The sequence below is a fragment of the Pelecanus crispus genome, chromosome 11 (genome assembly GCF_030463565.1).
Source record: "Pelecanus crispus isolate bPelCri1 chromosome 11, bPelCri1.pri, whole genome shotgun sequence".
Classification (NCBI taxonomy): domain Eukaryota; kingdom Metazoa; phylum Chordata; class Aves; order Pelecaniformes; family Pelecanidae; genus Pelecanus; species Pelecanus crispus.
Window position 1 is genome coordinate 9,048,811 of NC_134653.1, and position 22,816 is coordinate 9,071,626.

Here is a 22,816-nt window from a genome sequence, read left to right on the forward strand (position 1 = left end):
GGGCTCGCCCGTGCCCCTCCTCCCTCCGCGGCCGGCGGGCGGCGCGCGGCGCCCTCCACCCCCGGCCCGCTCCCCCCTCGAAGGGGCTCGCGCCGGCTCCCTCCGGCGCGCACGTGCCTGGCGCCGCCCTGTCACCCGCGCTGCGCCTGCGCGGAGCGCCCCGGGCGGGGGTCCCGAGCGCGCGGGCGGGGGCGGAGGGAGCCCAGCCCTGGCCGGGTGTGAGGCGGCACCGCTGCTCCGCCCCGGTCCCTCCGCGCCGGCCCCGCCCGCTGCCGTGCTGCTTCGGGCCAAGGTGGGCCCGCAGGGCCTCCCTGGGCCTGGTGCCCTTCTGTAATTAAGGTTCAAAGTTTCGGGCGTAGTTCGTCCGTTTGAGACGCTCCTTGCTGCTGCAACAGCAAATGCTGAAGTTTGAAGGGTGCTTCACACAGGGCCGTGTTTGCTTTCCCTTCAGGTTTTTCCTGCACGCAGAAACTCGAGGCCAACAGGTACAGAGGGGATGAGATTCCTAAAAAAACAAAGCCACAAGCGTTTTAAGATAAATTGGGTCATTGCAGGGCTTGCCCTTCGAAAAGGTCTTCTGTCTGCAGGTGAAAGACTGCAGCTGTTTGAAATAACAAAATTTTGGCTTCAAATCCCCAGTTGTTGCAATTTTTCTAGTAAGCATTTTGCAATGGCCCACAGTAAACCTTATTGCTCACGTGGAACTTCTGCAGCGTCTTGCTTTATAAAGGCGTCTTTACAAAACTTAACGGCCTTGGCTCTGCCGCAGGAGCACGGGTCCCTGCACAGGAGGATCTAGGGCCCTCGATCCAGGACTTTTTTTCCTGGAGCTGCGGGATGTGCATGCAGAGGAAGGAGAAGTCATTGTGTAGGCAGGAAAACATGAGCTTCGGAGTCGGACGCCGGCATCCTATTTCTGTGCATGGAAATGCAGTGGGCTGTTGTAGATGCTTGTGTTTAAAAAATGTACCCTTAATGCAGCTAATACCCTACAGAGGAAGGCTAGCCTAGAACGGACAGTGCTTATCCGAACGTTTTAATCTGGGACAGGTCAAGCTGGACAAAAATCTGCTGGCTTTTCTTACAGTTGTACGTGCGTTTGCTAGAACAAAAGCCATAGTTACTGTGGATTTGGGTTAGGCACCACTGTTCTCACTTATGCTCTAATAAACATAGGTTATTTGCGGTAATAGCGTAGGAAGTGAGGAATACTGTATCCAATTTGAACTGAAAGAAAATGTAGACAAAGCCTATCTCATTAATCAAATTGGAGCTGAGTATGGCATCAGGGCTATCATCTCTCATCTCAGAAAAATGTTTCTTAACAACCACACGCAATCGGTATCTTTCCTTTTGATCAGATTTGAAAGGCTGGAGTCTAGCCCCGTCGTTTCCTGGTAAGGATGACACTGGGAGTCAAGCCACCATGGGATCCTGGCTTCTACCTGGAAGGTCCTCTGATCAAGCACTAATCACATCCAACCTTGCTTATCCTGGGAAGTCAGCAAAACCAGAGCAACAACAAAATATTGCCAGGGAATTTTTCTGTTCAGTTCTTTTTCACTGATGTTTAACCTCCTTGAGGAAAGTTTTTTGACATGAGAGCTTTAGACAGTTTTCCACATGAAGACCTTCTTTTCTCCCATAGCTAGAAGGGCTAAGATGCCTTTTTGGTCTATTTCTTTTTATTTGGTTTGGGATTAGGACTCTCCTTTCTATGTATGTTCTTGTTTGTAAAAACAGATTAGCTTATTTTTCCCCTCCAGGAATAAAACAACTTCATAATCAAAATCCAAAATGACAAAAACTAAATTTGCTGCTTTTTAAACAAACATCTGCTCACAATGTGTAAACCAATAAATAAAATTGCTTCAGGTTAGTTACATGTTGTTCACAGGAAAATATATCTTAATTTTATCACATGTAAAATACAGATAATGAATTGCATACCAACTAAATTAAGAAATACAGTAGGTTTTGTCTTTGCATTGTTTGTATACAATCTGGATATGCTTTAATGAGATTTTTTCAAAGTCCCTACCCAGTGTTACATTTGACATTAATATTCTGCTGCCGTAGTTGTATACTAAGTATATTTTTCTCTTGACAGGCTATAAAGAACACACTAGTCATGCATATTTAGGTAATAATTTTGATGTATTGTCATTTGCATACAGGCCGGTGGAATTGTAACCAATTGCTGGACAATCTCAGTAAACTATTTGTTGTATAAGTGTATGCATACATCATGCAAAGCAATTAGTGTGCTGGGAGAGGACTTCCAGAAAAAATTGAATCACTTTTTTTCTACTTTCTCCTCAACTGTTTAGGTAGTGTTTCTTCTTTCTCTTAGTAGAAAACTTCTTTAATCAATTGACTACCTAGGACCCAAAAGGTCCAGAACATACCCAAAGGGTTTGAATAGCTGCCTAGGAAGGAGGATTTTTAACGCAGTCTGCATTTGCTTTGTGGCGATCAGAAGGAGCCGGGTCTTCTGGAGCAGGACTCAGAGTGACAGGGCTGGCTGCACAGCCTCATGTATTCTAGGATGTAAATCTGCAATTTTCCCGATCAAGTACAGCGATAAAACAACTTCCCCTTCTATTATTTAAACAATAGTAAGAAAGTGATTACCAGAAAGAGGTCTTTAAGATAAACAAACATAGATGTCTATCTAAAATCCTCTCTCGCAAAGGTAACCCAGGAGGCCCTGTTGTGGGTTTGTGCAGCTCTCTAAGACAACTCCCCCCAGTCTTGGTTGTGTGTTTCTTTACAAAACCAGGTAGAATTCTTTTGACTGCATGTATTACTGAGCTTTTTCCTGAGCTGGCTTAATTCTGTAAGAAAGACCTCAGAAGTATTTGTGGAGATGTGGCTTATCTTAACCGTTCCTTCCCCTTCCTGCTTGTCTTTCCTGACAGCACCCATTAAGCTGTACAACCGTATTGAAATGTAAACATCCTACTAGCCATGTCAACATAGTATATTCATGAATTACTAAGCAGTTCCAAAATCAGCACAGCAGGAGACCGGGAAGGTTATTTTGTACAAGATGAGAACAGAGGCAGGCCTGTAAGCCTGCAAAACATAAATCTAGTTTTTTCCTACTTAAAATTAAATATGCTTTGTTGTAATTTATTCCATGTTTTCACTCTAGCACTAACCATATATTATATTACTACCATATTAGGCTAACATTCTTTCATGTCTATTAGATAACATCCTTTTAAATCTAGTAGACACTTTTACCCATTGATTTTCAATAACATTCATTCAGTGTATTAAGATCCAAATTCTATAAAATTTATAGAGAAACTCTAAGAATGGGATTCAAGCATCAAATTTCTCATTCCCTAAAGTTATCACAGCATTTCATATTTTATATTATATACACTTAAATCCTCTTTATCAGTTATGAGACTATTTTAGACACTCCTAAATTATCAAGATTAAATTGGGGCATTTTTGCAGCAGCAGGACTTCAAGCTCAGATACTATTAGCTAATAAGGAGAGAAAGCAGACAAACCAGCTGTTGCAAGACACTAAAGTTTTGCCTCTGATCTTCCTTTCCTTGATTCATGGCCAAAACCAATGATGTGGGTTTAGCAGAGGATAACAAAGTTTAGTAGGTGACAGAGAAATACAGAATAAGCGATGTTAATCATAACGTACCACCAACCTTCTATCACTACCACCTGAATTTAAAGCAGTTTTCCAGTCCTCTTTTGGATTGACTATTGGTGTGATGAAAGACACTTTTTTTCCTGCCCTTATAGCAAGAGAAATAGGACAGACAAATGGGAGAATAATAAATTCTAGCTATTTGCAAAATTATTAATATCTTACCTATTAAATCATTTGTATTGTACTTCTCGGATTTGTTTTCTAAACTAGTTTATTCTACACAGTTAGTCTCTCATATCTTAAGGCTGTCTTGCTTAGAAATCTTTGACTATTTAATTTTCCTATCTTAATTCTAAAGATGCAGCAGTTTATAGAGGCTATTCAAACTGTGCCTTCAGTCGTATCATCCCTTACTCCTTTCTTATTTCAGCAAATAAAATGCTATCTTTACCAAACATTTTCCAGAAAAATTAATTCTGATCATTTCAAAGAATTCTTGGTGTAATTTTGACTCTTAGAACCACTTATTAGATTTCCTGTTATATAGCACAGCACTATCCCAGTTGTACACTATGTTCTAATAACATTAGAACTAAGTAATAAATACAGTCATCTGAGAAACCCTATTTGTGGAACAGTAACATTTTCATCTATCAAAATATATATTCTATGAGGATAGGATGAACATACGAAGTTTAGGAAATATAGAAACAGTAAAGAAAAATAGAACTATTTTATTTATTACCATTTTAAAGGATTTGTCAGGGAGAAAACAGTTTCATATAATGAATCAAAGATTACGTTAACTTAAATTCCTTCAGACTTCTGTCCTTCGGCTTTTTCTCCTGCCTTTCAGGCAGAAAATTCATACATACAATGCAGTAAATCTTTTAAAATTCAGAATCTAAACACACAGTCCATATCTACTCTGGTATTTGTGTAAATATTCTTTGGATATGTAAATACAAGTGACACTAGTATGTGTACATAATGCTCTTGGCATGTACAATGCAAATGAATAATGGTGTCTCTGACAAGACAGAGATAACACAACTTAAAACTTCATCACACTTCTGGCTTCTTACATTTTAACATAAATCTTCATATTCCTATCAAAGGGTTCATTTGGATTTCTAAATATTTAACAATGCTATCCCACTTTTTCACTCATCACTTTGAAAGCGCTTTCCACTTCAGAAAAGGCAAGGAAACAACATTGGTTTTACTCTGCGAATGTAAAAACTGAGCACAAAAGACTACTTTTTTCAACACTGGTATTTCAAATCTCAAACCTCTTCATTAAATTATGCTAGTGTCCACCAAAATGCAGGGTAACTTTTTACACTCATTCTTTTCCCAGTTACCTAGCACGATAAACGTAGAGCCTTAGAAATTAGCTGGCTCAGCACTTTAAAATCGGGATACATACAATGCATCTTCTTGTACTGTCAAGTGACTGGCACTCTGTAAGAAGGGTGCTTCTAAAATCATGTTTGCCTGGGCAAAACAAAGAACAAAGATGAAGTTATTATATTATACTTAAGTGATCTATCATTACACAATTACACGCTGGATATATTAGAGGAAAAAGAATATTTATTAAACAGAAGTATTGTAAACATGGTAACGTATCTTATCATTACAACATGTGAAATAAAGAGAGGATTCAATGCTTCTGGAATTTTGTCAAAAAAACTTTATTTTACAAAAATCACAGGATTCATTTAAAAGCTTAACTGAAAAGATCTGGTAAGAAATAATCAGAAATTAACTAACTTCAACTTGATTAATCAGAAATTTAACTCCAACTGTCAGCACACCAAGTGAGTTTGCCAATGTAACACTACTAAGCAGGTAGAGTTTGATTCAATATGTGTGTGCTTAGATTTGTCCAACTAACTGGACACTACTACCTCCATATGCTAATGTTTTTCTTACCACAATAACATTTTGTATGAAGTACTAACAATATGGTACCTTCAAAATAATTTTCCCATTTACAGCCAGAAAACTGCATCTACCTACCATCAACTAGAGACATTTGGAAAGCCAGTGAGGAAGTGTGGAGCTTTTCCCATATCCAGCAACACTTCATTGAACAGCATTTTAATCTTTTTCTTCTTTACCCTTACAAAGACTTCTACAGGGTAGTTAACTACTCCTGCCTCTTCCTGTCACAGCTTTCAGATTTGTCTTGATATTGGTCAGCTAGACACCATCTACATTTTTTCCTCTTCATCTCCCTGCCATCCATGAGGGATGTCCACCAGGCTCTTCCAGATTAACTTCAGAGATCTGCTGGTTTATCAGTATGGCAGAATTAATCCACTACATTTCAGTAAGCTTAAGAAAATACAGTTCCCTTGAATTCTGGGTGCTGGGTTGCGATTGCTTTACCTGATCTGCCATGTACATTCTTCTAAGGAGCTAACAGTGACCAGTACATACCAGAAAGGACTTTATTTAGTAACTAAGGATAAAGCCCATTAAAGGCAAAAAACTGAGATAGAAAAAAAACTCTGTGTAGTCTCAGCATTGAGGCTGAATGTGACCTGTGTTATAGTGTATACAGACTGAAGAATGCAACTTTATTGAAATGGCTCAAACTGTGTTTGGTCTAATAGTCCATTTAATGCAATTTTCCTTTTTCACATTTAAAACATACTAACTCTTTTGTGGTACAGTTCAGCGGAAGACTTACTGACCAACTATTACATATTTAGCGTACAGCTGTCATATGACTATTCTGGATTGAAAAGGGAGTCCACGTCAGGATCTGTATGACTGCAATGCAAAGTGGAACCAGACAGATCAAATAGAACATGGCATCATGAAGACCTAAAAACAGACTGGTGAAGAAGATGAAAACACAGCTTTCAAGATGAAGAAGATTAACTTTCACAGTCAATTCACAACAAATTATTTTTATAGCATTCACATTATATACACATATACAGCATATACATGTTACTGTGTACAATCAATTCCAAATAAAAGAAATATAACTATCTCAGATATCAAATGTACTTCAATTATATTTTCTAATTCTACATACAAATAGGTATTTTATGTTGTTTGCTCCTTTCATAATAGCTGGGAGGAAATTAGATAATTAGCACACCAAGAGTTAATTTTAATACACTGGAGGCAACCTAAGAAATCCTGTTTGCTACTTTAGTACACACCTGTATTACGTAATATAGAAATCAATTTAAGCAATATAATCCAGTTATAGAGCAGAGCTTCTGAAAAGGTTTAATAAGACTGAAAAATCTGGAAGAGAAAGAAAAGCAGAAAATGGAAGCAAAGATTTTAATATGAAATTATTTTATGTAAGTTAAAATCTGTGCTACTAGGTGTCCACATAGTGTGTTGTTATTGTTGCTGAGTGCTAGATGGAAGTCATGATTAATGCACAAAATTCAGGTCTAGTGTAAAGGGCTATTTGAAATATTAAGCCTTATTTAATTTTGTTTTAAAACAAATGATTACAAGAAAATATAAACGGTAAAAAGAATACATATGAAATTAACACTCATTCTCATTTATTCTCATGGATTGGTATTTCCTCATCTAAATCTTCTCTAAGGAATAAGAGATAAAAGCATCTGCAAATATGAATCAAAAAAGAAAATATAGGAGTTAAGTGAGTTCCCTTTTAAGAACCGTATGGTTTCTGACAGCTCAAAGCTGTCAAAGGCATTCATCTAGCAGCTAGAATCATTATGTACGGGCATTCTGTTAATTATTGGATTCTAATTACTTAAATATCAGGAAAGTCAACGCAAGCTGAGAAACAGCCCCTAAATGAACTTCCTCTCCATGAGGCAGTTTATGTTATTTTCTATTTTTTTTTCCTTAGCATTTAAGGATGAGATAGGAGACTCACAGAATAGCTAGGGACGTGATCAAAAAAACCTGAAATCTGTGAAAAACCTCTTGTTAACTTGAGCAGGCTTTTGAATAAAATCTAAGAGTTTCTCTGAGTCATAAAAGTATCAACTCACGTCTCACTGCATTTAACAGAAAAAATGCTTGCAACCTGCAACATAGCCCAGATTTATTCCTTACTACATACACACACTCATACAACGATCACAATTTATCTCGAGTCATGTACATGCTAATGCTACATAAGAAAACAAAAAAAACACAGGCTTACAAATGAATTACTTAATCACTTGGGGGATCGCATTTAAGACTGGAAGTGTTCACTAGCAGGTCACTGGTCCATAGCCAATGTTTACTGGCAGTGACAATAATTTACCATTTGGACATTGTTTACTGGCCTGTAGTCAATTCTATTTTCAGTCCACCTGCAACTAAACAAGGGCCCATATCATGCACACCACCGTCACAACTGCCCGTAGTTAACTGTATGAGCAGTGTCAACGGGGAGGCCACAGAGAAATTACTTACATCTAAAGGTGAAAACAGGTCTTACATCTAAAGATGAAAACAGAACTAAGTTAACTATGTTAACTTAAGACACAGTTAACAGGATGCTGGGGCAGAACTTTGCCTGTTCTGCACACTAAAGAGGATTGCAGTTTTCAGTACTAAAACTATTCCGTCTTTATATATGGACTTCAGGAAGGACAAAAAAAGAAAGAACATCTGCCAAATCACTCACACTGGTGCAATCCTGATTTGGTTTCATTGGAACAATATTGGTTTAAGAAAGTAATATACCTATTGTACTGCAAACCCTTAAGTTACTGCAGGAATTATGAAAAATATCTATAATACACGGAACAAGGAATGGGAAAATATTTCATTAAGGGACTGGGATAAATCAAGAGTAGAGCTCAGATTTCATCATAGTAACAGCTGAACCAGTAACCTCAGAAATTTCCATGTCTACATTTTTTGCACACGCAGGAATAAAACATACAATCTTTCACAAATAAAACATACAATCTTTCTTTAAACAGCCTGAATATCACTCTGAATAGAATGTGATGTAGTCCAGTAATTCAATAGGAAAGCATCAACAGTTTAAAGTGTCTCCAATAAATAATGAAGAATGAATTTGAAAAGCACACTTTTAAGAGAAGTTAGCTGTAGTTGCAGTGGCTGTCCAGAAGAGGGAGTTTTTAACCTAGGTATCTTTTCCATAGCAAAAAAACCCCAAACTAAAGAAACCCAACCCAACCCAAACAAACCAAAACAAAACCCCAAGCCATATGGGCAGGTAACACTTTGCTGTGATGACGGACCAAAAAGAAAAAAAAAAAAACACCAGGACCAGTCCATTCTGCAAGTTACTGCTCAAATTTTAAGGATATTAAAAAATATTTCTTAAGCTAGTTTCCACTACAAAATGCTTAACTGATGTGTAGTGACCACATTCCCTAAGAATGTGATATAATTTGTATATTAATGTATGCAGAATCATGTGTAACGCACATGGAATTGTGTGCAATATATAGGCCAACCTCATGTGTGAAATAGGTTACACCAAAAAGACTCCTGGAAGAGAGATACCCTATTCATAGCAGAAGTCACACTTCAGAGTTATGATACCAGAGACAAAACCAAGAGATACTGGATTGCTCCTAAGGAAGAAGACATCACTGTGGCTAAGAAGATGTTACCATTGAGGCAGAAGTAAATACTGGTACCAGTAAGTAAGAAGTTGGTGATGTTAATGGTCAATTCAAAGGCTTCAGTACAGAGGAAGAGAAAGACAGTCTAGGTCTTTGGAATGCCTGGTCTAATACATTTCTGGGATCACTGTTCAGTGATAAGCATTTTCTCATTTTTGATGAATCTTATGATACTTCACAGATGAAAGAAAAAGGGGGCTGAATCTTCCTTTCTTCTAGACTTTTACTCTCTGTATAAAACGTCTTCACTGTCTTACCAGCATGGGTGCCCTGCAGAATACAACTGTAACAGAAGCCACCAAGACGATGATGAACTATTGTCTCAAAAGGTCTTCTGGGATAAGAATTTCACTCATAACATACCAGTTGTCCTAATAAGCTGCTCAGGAACGTGGTCTTTACTAACGGCAGAGAACATATATGTGTGAATTGCTCAACAGCATGATGGCAACATAAGACAGGCAAAGCTTAAAAACTGGCAACTTAGAGTCGGTTGGTACTCTTAACAGAGTGTTGGTACTCTTAACAGAGTGTTGGTACTCTAGTGAAGTAATAGTGAAATATCCTGATCATGGAGGATGTCAAGGACTCATAATATCACATAGCTAAAGAACCAAAATGTAATCACTAGAATGATGAGGAGGTGTAGGTGAGGTAGTGTCATCTTACAGACTTTTTGCTGGAGGCATAAGAATCAGAAGATACATGATTTGTCCCAGCAGATAGCTTTTGAGAGAGAGATTTTTTCTGATACAGTGTAAGATGAGCACCAAAGACAGAATATTGATGAAGCCCACTTCTGAAGGCAGTATGCTATTAATAAAATGCTGTCAAATGTATAAGATAAATGAAGTAGGGGAGAAAAAGACACACACTTCCCCTGTAAGCGATGACCTTTTTTTTTATATGCAAGTTGAAGTAATCCAGAAAGTTTGTGAGCTCCAGCATTCCATACGGTCTTGAGTAAGCAATATATCAAGCAATGAGGAATGAGGAAATGAAATGACAGTATTACACAAAAATCAGTGTGAACAAGAAAAGCTTATTTCCATAATTTTCACCTGTAAACTCATTGCTGGAAAATGTGTTTTACTAGAGCAAAAGTGTGGAAAGTTGCTGACAATACAAAAAACAATGTTCAAACTTTTGATGCTGAGGGGAAAGATAGGGGAGATATCTAGACATTACTGAAGAAGGAGACCACTGATGGTCTGCTAATACTTTTCTCCAGTCACTCCATGGAACATTAACATCCAAAACATACAAAAAACCCCGCAAACTAAACAGAGATAATAAGATACATCTTACTAAGATTCTTTTGCTTTGTTAGAGGATCTGTGAAGTAACTGTGGAAGAAAACTAATGCAACAGACAGTGTCTGTGTATAAAAGGCAACTGCCTGTCCGTAATTGTAATATACCCATATTTTCACCATCATTGAATACTGGAACTTTGTTCACAGAATCAGAATCATGGAATGGTTGAGGTTGGAAGGGACCTCTGGAGGTCATCTGCTCCAAACCCCCACTCAAGCAGGGCCACATAGAGCCAGCTGGCCAGGACTGTGTCTAGATGGCTTTTGAGTATTTCTAAAGATGGAAAGTCCGCAACCTCCCTGAGCAACCTGTTACATTTCTCATTTGCCCTCACAGTAAAAAAGTGTTCCCTGATGTTCAGAGGGAACCTCCTGTGTTTTCTGCCCGTTGCCTCTGGTCCTGTCACTGGGCACCACTGGAAAGAACCTGAATCCATCCTCTTTGCACCCTTCCTTAAGGCATTTATATACATTAAGAAGATCCCCCCTGAGCTGTCTCTTCACTAAACTGAACAGTCCCAAGTCTTTCAGCCTTTCCTCATAGGAGAGATGCTCCAGTCCCTTAATAACCTTTGTGGTCCTTTGTTGGGTTCTCTCCAGTATGTCCATGTTTCTTTTGTACTGAGGAGCCCAGAACTGGACACAGTACTCTAGGTGTGGCCCCACCAGTGCTGAGCAGAGGGGAAGGATCACCTCCTTTGACCTGCTGGCAATACTTTGTCTAATGCAGCCCAAGATACCATTTGCCTTCTTTGCCACAAGAGCACATTGCTGGCTCATGTTCAGTTTGGTGTCCACCAGGACCCCCGGGTCCTTTTCTGCCAGGCTGCTTTCCAGCTGGGTGGCCCCCAGCATATACTGGTGCATGGGGCTCTTCTTTCCCAGGTGCAGGACTTTGCACTTCTTGTTGAACCATGAGGTTCCTGTCAGCCCATTTCTCCAGCCTGTCGAGATCCCTCTGGATGGCAGCATGACCCTCTGACGTATCAGCCTCCTAGTTTTGTGTCATCACCAAACTTCCTGAGGGTACATCCTGCCCCATCATCCAGGTCATTAATGAAGATGTTAAACAGGACTGGACCCAGTATAGAAGCCTAGGGCACACTACTAGTTACTGGCCTCCAACTAGGCTTCATGCCACTGATCGCCACCCTCCGGGCCTGGCCATTCAGCCAGTTTTCAACCCATCTGTCTGCTCATCCAACCTGTATATCAAAGACTTGTCTATGAGGATCTTATGGGAGACAATGTCAAAGGCCTTACTTAAAGGCCAGGTAGACAATAGCCACTGCTCTTCCCTTGCCTACCAGGCTAGTCATTTCATTGTAAAAGTTTATCAAGTTGGTCAAGCATGACTTCCCCTTGGTGAAGCCATGCTAACTACTATTGATGATTTTAGTGTCCTTAATGTGCCTGGAAATGGTTTGCAGGATTAGCTGTTCCATCATTGTTGCTATGGTTTAACTTTCATGAAAAAAATAAATAATTTAGAATTCAGCAAATAGTTTATGGTTTTGGACTGCATCTTCTCTCTTCTCCTAGTAAACAACATTGCTGGAAACTCTTAAGACATATTTATTCAGGGCCCAAACATTTTTTTATTGCAGAATAAAGGTCCTCTGTGCTATTGTCACAATTCACTACCACTATACCTAATAAAGTAAATGCTTTCCAGAACACTTAATAGATATTGCCAGCTTTGGAGAAGGAGGAACGACACAGCTGAGATTGTATTGGCATGGGTCATAACATTTCATTATATGTAATTCACATGTGTGAATTTATTTTTCAAAACAGTTTGAGCATATTTTGAGCGATCTCCTGTATTCAGTTTCTGTTTGTCCCCAAACAGCTTTGTCCTGAGGCAATTATATTTTAGCTGTCTGCCTATGGCTAAAATCTGAGATCAGCTGATGGGGTTTTAATATGTATGAGTAATTTTAGCTCAGTCAATGGCCTGAGTACATTGCCATGGGCAAACTGACTCCCTAGAAACAATCTTGAGTAGTCTGGTCTTTGTGGACTGTATGTCCACACTGTAGTCCATTTGCAAAGTGAAGGACATGCACATTCACACATACATATAGAGAAAACACATGCAGATTGCTTCATATTTAAGAAATTATTTTTGAAGGGATGAGCAAGAGAAATATAGAGTCTATTTCAGTATATTTCTTTGATTAAGTGATCTCAGTTTTGTACCTTTATGCTGTTCCTTGCCCTAGTGAAATAAATCAAATTTCAGCATGACTCAAGTGAAAATATAGGTTTTAGAGATTGAGCATTCAAAGTATTTCAATTCTATATACAAGAAATTTATTGTTGCTGTAGTCCAGAAGCTACTTACTGAGGAAAAAAAGATTTATAGCTAACTGTGATTTAAAATCCATCCACAAAGGGATCATTTCTCTGATTGAAAGGGATCAGAACTGCAGTTTTTATGTTTCAAATCTGAATTTTTCTGAATCATCGAGATGAATATATTCAGCCGTGTCATATCCACATCCAGTTCAACCTACCGCTCTTCTGCAAAAATCACTCATCTTATTTGACATTGTAATGAGGTTCATGTCCTCTTCACATCATCTCAGTGGCTGGCTATCTACAGAATGCATTAAAATAAAATTAACTGTTCTCACACATAGCCTCAAACTTAAGCCTTCTTTATTTGTGTCGGGATGCTTTCTGAAGACCACCTGTTGTCCTTATGTCATGCTTTTCCTCATACTTTTTTTTTTTTTTAGAAAATTCCTCAAATATGAAACATTCTGCAAGCCTTAGGTGACACATAACCAGTCATTCCTCCTTCAAGAGCTATCTCCACAGAAGTTCATATACAATTGTCTTCTATGTATTTTTTAAGGTTTCTACTCAAAATTTAGGAGAGCTATGTAGTTCTCAGGATATTCATGTTGTTCTCTCAAGCAAATCCTCATCAGGACTGATTTTTGCCTTTTAGTCTTGACTTCAGTTGTTCCTTATGTTGCCACTTCTTCTTGATGGTCATAAATAAACAGCCTATGACCCTTTTAGTGTACTGACTCCCTGTTAATTTGTTTTTATAAAAGCCCATGCATTTCCAATGTGCTAACTAGCAACCACAGCTTTATGCTGTGTATTAAGGTCTCCAGGGACTGCAATGAAATCATTAGCATTAGAATGGTAAGTAGTATAGAAGCCAAAATTATACTCCTACTTGAGGCAAATTCCCTCTCTCCAGTGATTATCCTGCTTTCTCTCAAACAAAAATGTATCTTAAATGCAACCCTATTAGGATATATTCAAGGAATAGGTTTACGAAATAAACAAAACACAGAAGCCAGGACAACATCTATCTTCATAAGAGGTATCAGATGATCTCAAACATATTTTTTTTCTTTGTTGCAATAGAACAGGAGATGGTCAACTACTGAAATGAATCCTTTGTTTTTCAAAATTAGGTAGATATCATGCGTATTGTTTAATAAATGATTTATTCTTAAAAAAAAATCTAGAAATAATTTCTATTTCTATACAGATAAAAAAAACCTGGAAAATATTTTTAAAGCACTCTTATTTTTGAAGTGCAGTTGATGCAAACTAATTGCAGATTGCTTTTTAGATGACAGGATTACTTCATGTTAATTTCTATGATTTAAAGTATCCCTTTTGAACTCACCTTGGATCAGGCTGAGCAACTTCATTATTCAGGTTCTCATATCCAAATTGATTTAGTATTGTAACCACAAGCATTGGAGCCAAAGATTGGGCAGGCTTGGTAAATAAAGCATTGGTACCAAAAACCATAGAGGAAAGTGGTGATCTAAAATAATTAGGGAAAAAAACAAATGAATGCACAACACAAACTTAGTAGCATATTAATTACAATAGTGATTTTTAAAATTCTGTTAAATGCAAATGCTAACTATCATGATACTCAGCTTTATAGTTCACACATTATAGCAAACAGATCAGCTATCATAATGAAATTTAATTTTCTTTGGAAACGAAAGGTATATATACAGCTTGGCCCCTATTCTGAAATGACTGGCACTCAAGTTCAACTTTGTGCACATTGAGTAATTATTGAAGTTAAGTTAGACTGAGAATTAATTACAACTTAAGACTTTACATGCATGAGGCCAGAAAAGGAGGCATTTTTTTTTTCTTCGTGAAAGCAATAGCTCTCACATTTGAGGGACAAGTCCTTTAATACAGAGACCAGGATTGAATCTGCGCTTACATAAATATTGATGGCACCAACAGGAAGTTATCTGCACTTTGATAAAAATCCAAAAGATCCATGAGTTGTAATATGCTACGTCACAGCAAGTTTTATCAATTTTTATTTCAGAGAGATAACAGCAACCAGTTAGACTTTGAAACTTGCACTTTACGTAGCACGGGCAAAACTTTCGAAACCCTTTTGCCATGTTGGAAAGGCCTTATTCAGAAAATTCCATAAGTGACAACAGATGTATACAGCTACAAAATAATTTAGTTGAAGCTAACAAAAATAAACACACAAAAATTAAGGGCTTGGCTTATACTATGGTATAATTAAAACTGGAAATGACATAATAATGTGTTTAAATTACTCTGCTGAAGTAACTTCAGGAAACTTCATTCAAGTTCTTATCTTTACTTATGCTACGTTGCTCTTACAAAAAGTAGATTCGTGTCAAGGATCCAAGATCACTTACTGTCCTTACTTTGACATAATCTAATTTACGAAAGAGTAACATGGCAAATAGATAGCATGTTTAAAGAAAAAGTTACGACTGACATACCTCCGCTTGTGCTTTATTAAATCTGCATCAACAATATCTGCCAAAGGCAAATTGAACAAACTAAATGAAGCTTGTACAATTACCCTAAAGAAAGACAAAATATTTAATATGTTCATAGTTCTTACATACACTTTCATAATGAAATTGTAACTGTCATTCTAATGTATACACCCCAACACTAACATTTCTGCAAACACACAGAACTGAGATGTGCTTTAAAACATGGTGATTTATCTGTTTAAACAGCAGCTCTGACAGAATTAGATCTGTTCTTAACTGAGAATTAGAAATCGATACGCAAAACTAAAAGCTGGTGTTTATTTTGTTTTTTTTCCATGGACACTGGTGCAAAAGGTCATAAATACTTGCTTGAGATTATCAGTAAATGTCATTTAAAATGACATGGAGAAAAGAAACACCTCAGAAGAAAACAGAAACTGAAAATGTCCTCTTGGAATCTGAAAAGGGCATGAGCATCACTGGAAAGACTACAATGGAAGACAAACTTCAAAGTGGGAGAATTAGAATAGTAAAAAGATTTTACATGCATTCCTATATATGTATTTCATTTTTTATATATATATATATATATGTATGCATTTAAACACACACACACACGCAAAGCCAACTCTTAACAAACTGCTAACTGAAACCATAAACTCACATATTAGGATTTCTACGCCTTATTAAATTCTGGGTGTGATTAGCTTTTACTTACAAGAGGCTTTGAACAATTAGCACTTTAAACATACAGTCTTTAGGTACCTTAGAATTTTTTCCTGGGGAAATCAAAATATATCTTCATCATTTAAAGTATGCAGGTAATGATTTTATTGTTCACTTTATTATTCACACAATTCAGTGTTACAGTATCCCGTGACAGAAACACTGAAAATAAGAATGAAAATGGGGCGAAGGGGGAGAGAAGACAAAGAAAAGGAGGGTAGGAAAGAACACATAGAAAGAAAGCAGTGAACAGAAAATTAAGAAATAAAACTGAACTGCTGTAACAATATGCTAATACAAACAGGTCTTTATTTTTAAATAAGGTTTTCCATGTATCATAATATACTTCTGTGAAAATTCTACTTCTTGGTGTCATACATAGCCAGTACCAGTGAAAATGTGTCTCAGTATTGGTTACCTAACAGATAGCTGACATATCGATATTTGTTTTGCAGTGCAACACACAAGTGTTCATGCAATACAAAATGAGGTCTGAGCTTTCCTAGCAAACAGTCTCTGAAGAGTTCCTCTACTGAGATCTTCTGTGTCTATGTGGATGAGAAGAGGTTCTGCTTCCCTTGAATCTCATGTTAAAGCAGCTATGTGGCTGGAGGCATGTGGCTGCAAACCTTAGTTACTGTTCATTTTTAAGGCTTTTTGGTTTTTTAAAGCAGAAATTAAAAGCTGAAGCAGAATAAAATGAAAGCTGAAAAAAGTTGTAACTGGAGTTTCAACTTTTCTGACAAGTGAAAGAGAACAGAAGGAAAACCACCAAAGCAGTGGCAAAATCTTCATGCTATTAAGTGTCCACTCTGTTAGAATTATTTAAGCCATATCTATGAATAGGGAAGTGCATTTACTTACATGTTTGCTGTGAGATAAAATGCCAACAGATAATAGTGTTCTGGCCCTAGAACAAACATGACAGCAGCAGCTACTCCTTCAAAGTAAAAGGAAAACAAGATGATTCTGTAATAACCAAACTTCTTCAACGAAGCATGACTGAGAAGAACAAGGCACTGCAAAGATAATATATACACATATATAATGAAAAGTTGTAGTACAATATCTCAGCATTTGGAGAGCTATGAAGCACAGACCAGACATAAATTATTACTACCCATTAAAGAAAAAAACCCCAAAACACCAACCCTTTCTAAAAAGTTCAATCCAAATAAAAAAATAGGAATTGAAGAGAGAGAACTATCTACTGGCTCATTCTATGCTACCTCTACCAGGTAAGAATGGTCTCCTTTCACTCAAAACTAGCCAGCTGAGAACTACTATATCCTGAGGAAAATACTGTTTCCCTAACTATTATTTAATGCTCGTAATCTTTATGTTTGATATCCCATAAAGAATTAACTTTGCAGTATGTTAACTGTAAACCAAGCATCTTGTCATTTGAATTTTAACTGCTGATCAAAAATATTTTCAATAATTGTTTTTTTCACTAATATTACTATTTTCACTGACATGTATAGAAATTAAGCATGACTTTTAAGTTGATGAAGCAAGCTCACCAAGAGAGCTGATCTATCAGGTTAGAGACTTTGCTAGCAAGTAGAGAAAGGCAGGCACCAGTGGACAACATGTACGGCTGCATTTTAATTCCGCCAATCTTAGCAAGCGGTAATCCACACGAGAAGCTAGTGACAGGCAAACTCACGAAAATGGTATTAAGTGCTGGTTATAGTATGAACAAAGTGTAAGCTCTTCTATATTGTTCCTCACTTTCCAGTTTAAATAGGACATTTTGTAACACATTGTGTTCTTTCCATTATTTGAGCCTATGTCACCATCTACATGTATGTGGTCCTCATCACTGTCACAAAAAATACTCAAAAACTCTATGAAAGATACACATTTTCTCCTTCCTTCTGTGTTAAAGAGATGAACAGTGTAATATTCAGATGAAGAACAAGAAAGAACTCTCCTTTTACATTTGTTCCCACATTTAAATGCTTTAACATAGTAAATAAAACTAGGATGCTACAGTCAGGCAAAGATTACCATGGCAAATGCTATTTTAAAGAAGCTCAAGTTTTCTACTTAAACCAGTGATCAGCTAGGTAAAACAAAGCTGGAAAGTTGGTATAAGAAAAAAATCTGGTTGTAAGAAACTTAAACATACTCATCCCCCTGGCTGTTTTTGCAGAAAAGTGCTTAGATTAGAAATGGTAAGGCATTATGTAATGCATGTTATTGTAAAAACCATTACCTTGTCTCCCTATCATTGGGAAATAACCCTGTCTCAGGAAGTACTTATGATTTAGAAAATTCCTTATTACCTGCATGTTTCTAAGACTGCATATTTCTTAGAAAAATACTAAGTTAATGATGCAAATTTAAAATTGTTTGCCTATGTTTCAGCAGCAAGGTTTCCCTTGTAGGCAGGTTTTATCCTTCACACCCACTAAAAGGAACCTAGGACAGAAGCTGAATTCTAGTTTAGTACAGGCCACTGAAGCACAGTTCATAAGAAGGGGCTTTATTTTACATGGGTTGGGTGCTTTTCCAGTAAGTGAAGTTCAGGACATTGCCACCAGAGAATTCTCTTATTATATCTTGAGCTCAAAGGGACAAAACCTGAGAAAAATAAGGTCACAGCAAACTCTCTACGGTTCAGTGACCTTCTAGACAAAGAGTCTCTGGGGAGCAGGGAGAGTTGCATTTTCTGAAAGATTGTTCGTTTCACACTGTCACACTGATTTTATCAACAGTAGTGATTGCTATATATTGAGTGTAAAATTATTTAAGCTTTTCTAACTTCTGCAGTTTCTGATTTATTTCCAAAGTTCATCAGCTAAGTGTTTGAGTTACAGAAAAAAAACCTGTTAAACCTGTGATAAAGATAAAAGTTAAAATTATGCATATTTAGGAGTTATGGAACAGAGAAGGTATGTTTAGGATTTGTATGTTATATATGCAAAAGCCAAAACGGTAACTGAAATTGAGCTGTGAATTCCAGTTGCACTTTCATGCATCTTCTTTTAGATTTTACTTACTGAAAACATTAGAACTTAATGAACATGACAGCCTGATTTTCAGAAATTGTGAACATCATCAGCACCTATGATGAAAGTCAGGATACTCAGTTTTTGAGCAATCCAACAAGTAAACACGGTGAAAGTTTTAAAAGATCCAGTGAAAGAATTTAGAAGGGAATGAACAGGAGAATTTTTTTATTCACTACAGACAAGTATGTTTACATTCTGTGGGACATATTTTTGCTGCTTTTCTTGTTCTCACACATTACTCGTTTGGGTTATCTTTCTCTTTTCTTTTCCAGTTCATTACTCCTCCCCCCATCCCTGATTGGGGTCTTGAAAGTCTCTCTCCCTCGCTCTCTCCCCAGTGAATGTAGCTGACCAAGACAGCAAACAACAAAATAAATGGGAATGTATTATTCTCCAAAAGCAGCTATTTAGAGTTTTGTTTGGTTCCCATGACTGAGATACCACATATTTCAACAATGCTTTTAATACCTAATAATTTTTCCAGTGTTTTGTGCAGTTTATCTCAGAAACTTCCTGAAGAAGAGATAATTCTTTCATCATGTATTACAAATCAAAACCAAAGAGAAAAGAATTCAGAGTTCTATAGATTTTGCTTTTAGAAACTTTTTATCTTGACCGTGTTTTTCATTCCTTTATACTTAGGTATTATAAACCCTGTAGGATACAAAACATTCACTCCTTGCATACTCACACCTCACATTCTTGTAAACAGATATTCCACCAGCCTGCCTGCTTGTCCTTTCTCCCTACCCTACTCTTATATTTGGTTAGCCTGTGTATAGAGGTACTTTCTTCTTTTAGAGCATTGGTAAGCTAGGTTTGTTTCTCAGTATAGCCAATGGCTGATGCCAGATACAGCATTTTTTTCGACAGTGTAAATGGATACCTTAAACTAATGAAAACTAGTAAAACACCATATTTTCATATTTTGAAATAAACAAGTGTAACTGCCTACCTGAGGACAAATAAAGCCTGCTCCATACATGATACTTCTTATTGAGGAAGAAAGGACATCCTTAGGAATAAGATTATCCGCAAAGATCATCATAAAATTGTTGCAGAAGGCTAGGTGGAAGACTTGGAAGAAGTTCATCGTTACAAAAAATATAAAATTTTTCTCTGTCATAATCTGTTTGGTCAATGAAATTACAGAGGACCAGGAGAGAGCTGCATCACTATTTTCCAGATTAGCATTCTCCGTACAAATTTCTCTCTGCTCATATTGACTAGTACTATATTTGCCTGTGTAACACATACAAGCTGTTGCTAATGCTGCAATCAGAACAGCGAAAGCCTGAAAATAGGCAAATTTTTCCATATTATCTGATACAAGACCACAAAAGAGGACACTTGTTGATCCAATCAATGTTGCTACTTGGTTATATTTAATAAGCTGAAGCCTACTTTCATGTCTTGTTGAAATTTCTGCAAAGAGGGCACACTGCGCTAGAAGCACAAATGTAAGCAAACCGTCAAAAGTACATAATGCAACAATGAGGTGAAGACCACTTAGCCAGTCACCTTCTTCGTAATGTTTCCAAGGAAACCAAGGAAGCAAAAAGGCTAACGCATATAAAGGAGCTCCATATAAAATGGAAAACTGGCGTCTTGAGCAGCATGCGAATTTGGAGTTATCTTGAATATACCCAAAAAGAGGATCATTAATGGCATTCCATATCATAAATACAACCTGTGACAAACAAGGAAGAAACACAACAGAATTTATCATTAGTGTGATTTTTCTGCATAGGTTATACAAACACAGAAGTAATATACACTGTCTTTATTTAAAACAAATCTCTATTCAAAGAATAAAGATGAAAGCTTCTCAGGTCAACACAGACTCCAGACTGAATTCTTAAAGGTATTTAGAGGTTTATAGTAATTTTGAAAAACATGACGAGTAAGTAGGCAGGTGCCCAACTACATGTGAACTAAAGCCCTGTCCATAAGACTTCACTCCTTCAAAAGCTTACATATCTGGGCTTTCATCTTGCAAAGCCCAGATATTACTCTCACAGCAAATAATTCAAAACATGAGCTGGCCCATTACTTTCAGGAGACCATTTATGACAGGAGTTGCTCACGTGGATAATGACTTGCAGAATAAAGGCAGTATTTAAGTACTTAAACAGTCCATAGGAAAGCACTAATGTCAAATGTTATCTATGGAGCTGAGATGTGAGATTAGTTTAGACCATTACTTCAAGCTGCCAAAGATAAAAATCTTTCCAGCAATTAAAGTCTGGAGATTGTTAGTCTAAAGACTGTAAATGATATGCTTTATGTGTACCTTCAATTGCTTATGGACTAACTAAATTTAAAATTAATTTACTGTGTAACTATTTGCAATGCATCCAAAATTAATTCATAAGTAAAATAAATTACTTTGTTGTGATAACACAGACACATAGCACAACATGGTAGTCAACATATTCCATTGTACAATACCTGTGCTTGATGAAATGCTACTTCTGAAATTTTGTATTGGTTTAGGAAAAGCTTAACGTAGTAGAAATTAAAGATGCTGTTCATCATTCCAGCACCTAACGTAGTCATGGAATATGCCAGCGCATTAGGATGAATTCCCGAAACAAACTTCATCTTCCACAAGTACAACTCTCTTCTTCCTCAAATTACAAAAAAGAATGACAACAGTTGGTAGAATAATTTTCCAAATTAAAATTACATGGGAGATTTGCTTGTTTCACAGCTGCAGAAATGGATTCTTAGAGGAAAATTTCCCCATTCTTACTTCCTTTTTTTTAAAACAAGAAACACATTTTACTGAGTTATAAGACACGAAGCTCAAAACTGAATAGATGCAAAATATTAAGAAGTCAGTGACATTTATAAGTATAATCAGTGCTTAAAAATGAATGGAACAGGTAGACAAAAATTTAAAAGAATCCCTTCCTAACTGGTGCACAGACTCAATATAAAAATCTGCTATTGCAAACACTGGTCTTGGTGTAGAGTTCAAAGTAATTGCGCACATTTTAGATCTTTCTTGCTAGCTACGTAGTTTTAAAATTATGGACTGTGTAGGAAACAAGTGACTCAATTCATATCCTTACGTACTCCATTGGTATGAACATCAAATGCAGCATGCACGTAGATGAATATTTCTTTCAAAACAAATACCAAGTCTTGTCCTTGTATTTGTAAATGTTAAGAAGCCATGGAAGCAATACTTTCACCTAATAAACTAATAAGAATAGAAACCGTAAAACAATCAAAACACCTTTTAATAGTTCAAACATTTTCATAGTATAAAAGACTGCATGTAAATAAAATGTAGCAAGTAACACATGTACAGCATTTTAAGTATGTCCAAATAACAGACATTCAGCCCAAGAATATAGAGTTCTTTAATATATCAAACAGATCTTCAGCCAACAATTTTTTAAGATGCTGACTTTTTCCATCTATCTAGCAATTAACTGAAGTATGCTTGGTATAAGCTATCCCATGAAAATAGCTAGCTCCAGGGAACATCTACCTTTTAAAGCAGAGTAATGACTACCTTTATGGTCCTTGACGAGATTCAATTCTATAAGCCCAATACAAAAATACTTCTCCCAGGTATCTCCTTTTAACTGAGGCTTTATTCATCTTTACATCTATTTGAAAGAAGCCATCTGCCATTAATTTGGAGATACTTCAGGTTCTAATTTCAGCCTTACTATGCACACTAACTCCAGAGCTTTACAACCTGCTTTTTGTCAATAGTCCACAGTTTGCTCCTCTGC

General features: G+C 37.0%; 2 protein-coding genes across 2 annotated transcripts in view; one reads left to right on the plus strand and one right to left on the minus strand.

Annotated features, from left to right (window-relative positions):
• Positions 1 to 22,816, plus strand: part of IGSF6 (immunoglobulin superfamily member 6) — a 313,504-nt gene that overhangs the window by 18,690 nt on the left and 271,998 nt on the right. The gene's annotated exons all lie outside the window — the stretch shown is intronic.
• LOC104033472 (transmembrane protein 180) lies at positions 6,345 to 21,686 on the minus strand. The gene is made up of 6 exons (XM_075719246.1): positions 21,516 to 21,686; positions 20,020 to 20,754; positions 16,909 to 17,063; positions 15,319 to 15,402; positions 14,208 to 14,351; positions 6,345 to 6,474 (listed from the first exon to the last, which is right to left on the minus strand). The coding sequence occupies exons 1-6, from the start codon at positions 21,666 to 21,668 to the stop codon at positions 6,345 to 6,347; spliced, it is 1,401 nt and encodes a 466-aa protein (XP_075575361.1). The 5' UTR covers positions 21,669 to 21,686.

What these genes read in the sequence shown, in the direction of transcription:
- LOC104033472 (XM_075719246.1), bottom strand. Translation starts at nt 21,668, where the DNA reads ATGAAGTTTGTTTCGGGAATTCATCCTAATGCGCTGGCATATTCCATG. An exon ending in TAGCATTTCATCAAGCACAG is followed by an intron (nt 20,755 to 21,515) that starts GTATTGTACAAT and finishes TGTTTGTCACAG; the next exon opens with GTTGTATTTATGATATGGAA. An exon ending in TTTTATCTCACAGCAAACAT is followed by an intron (nt 15,403 to 16,908) that starts GTAAGTAAATGC and finishes GTCTTTCTTTAG; the next exon opens with GGTAATTGTACAAGCTTCAT.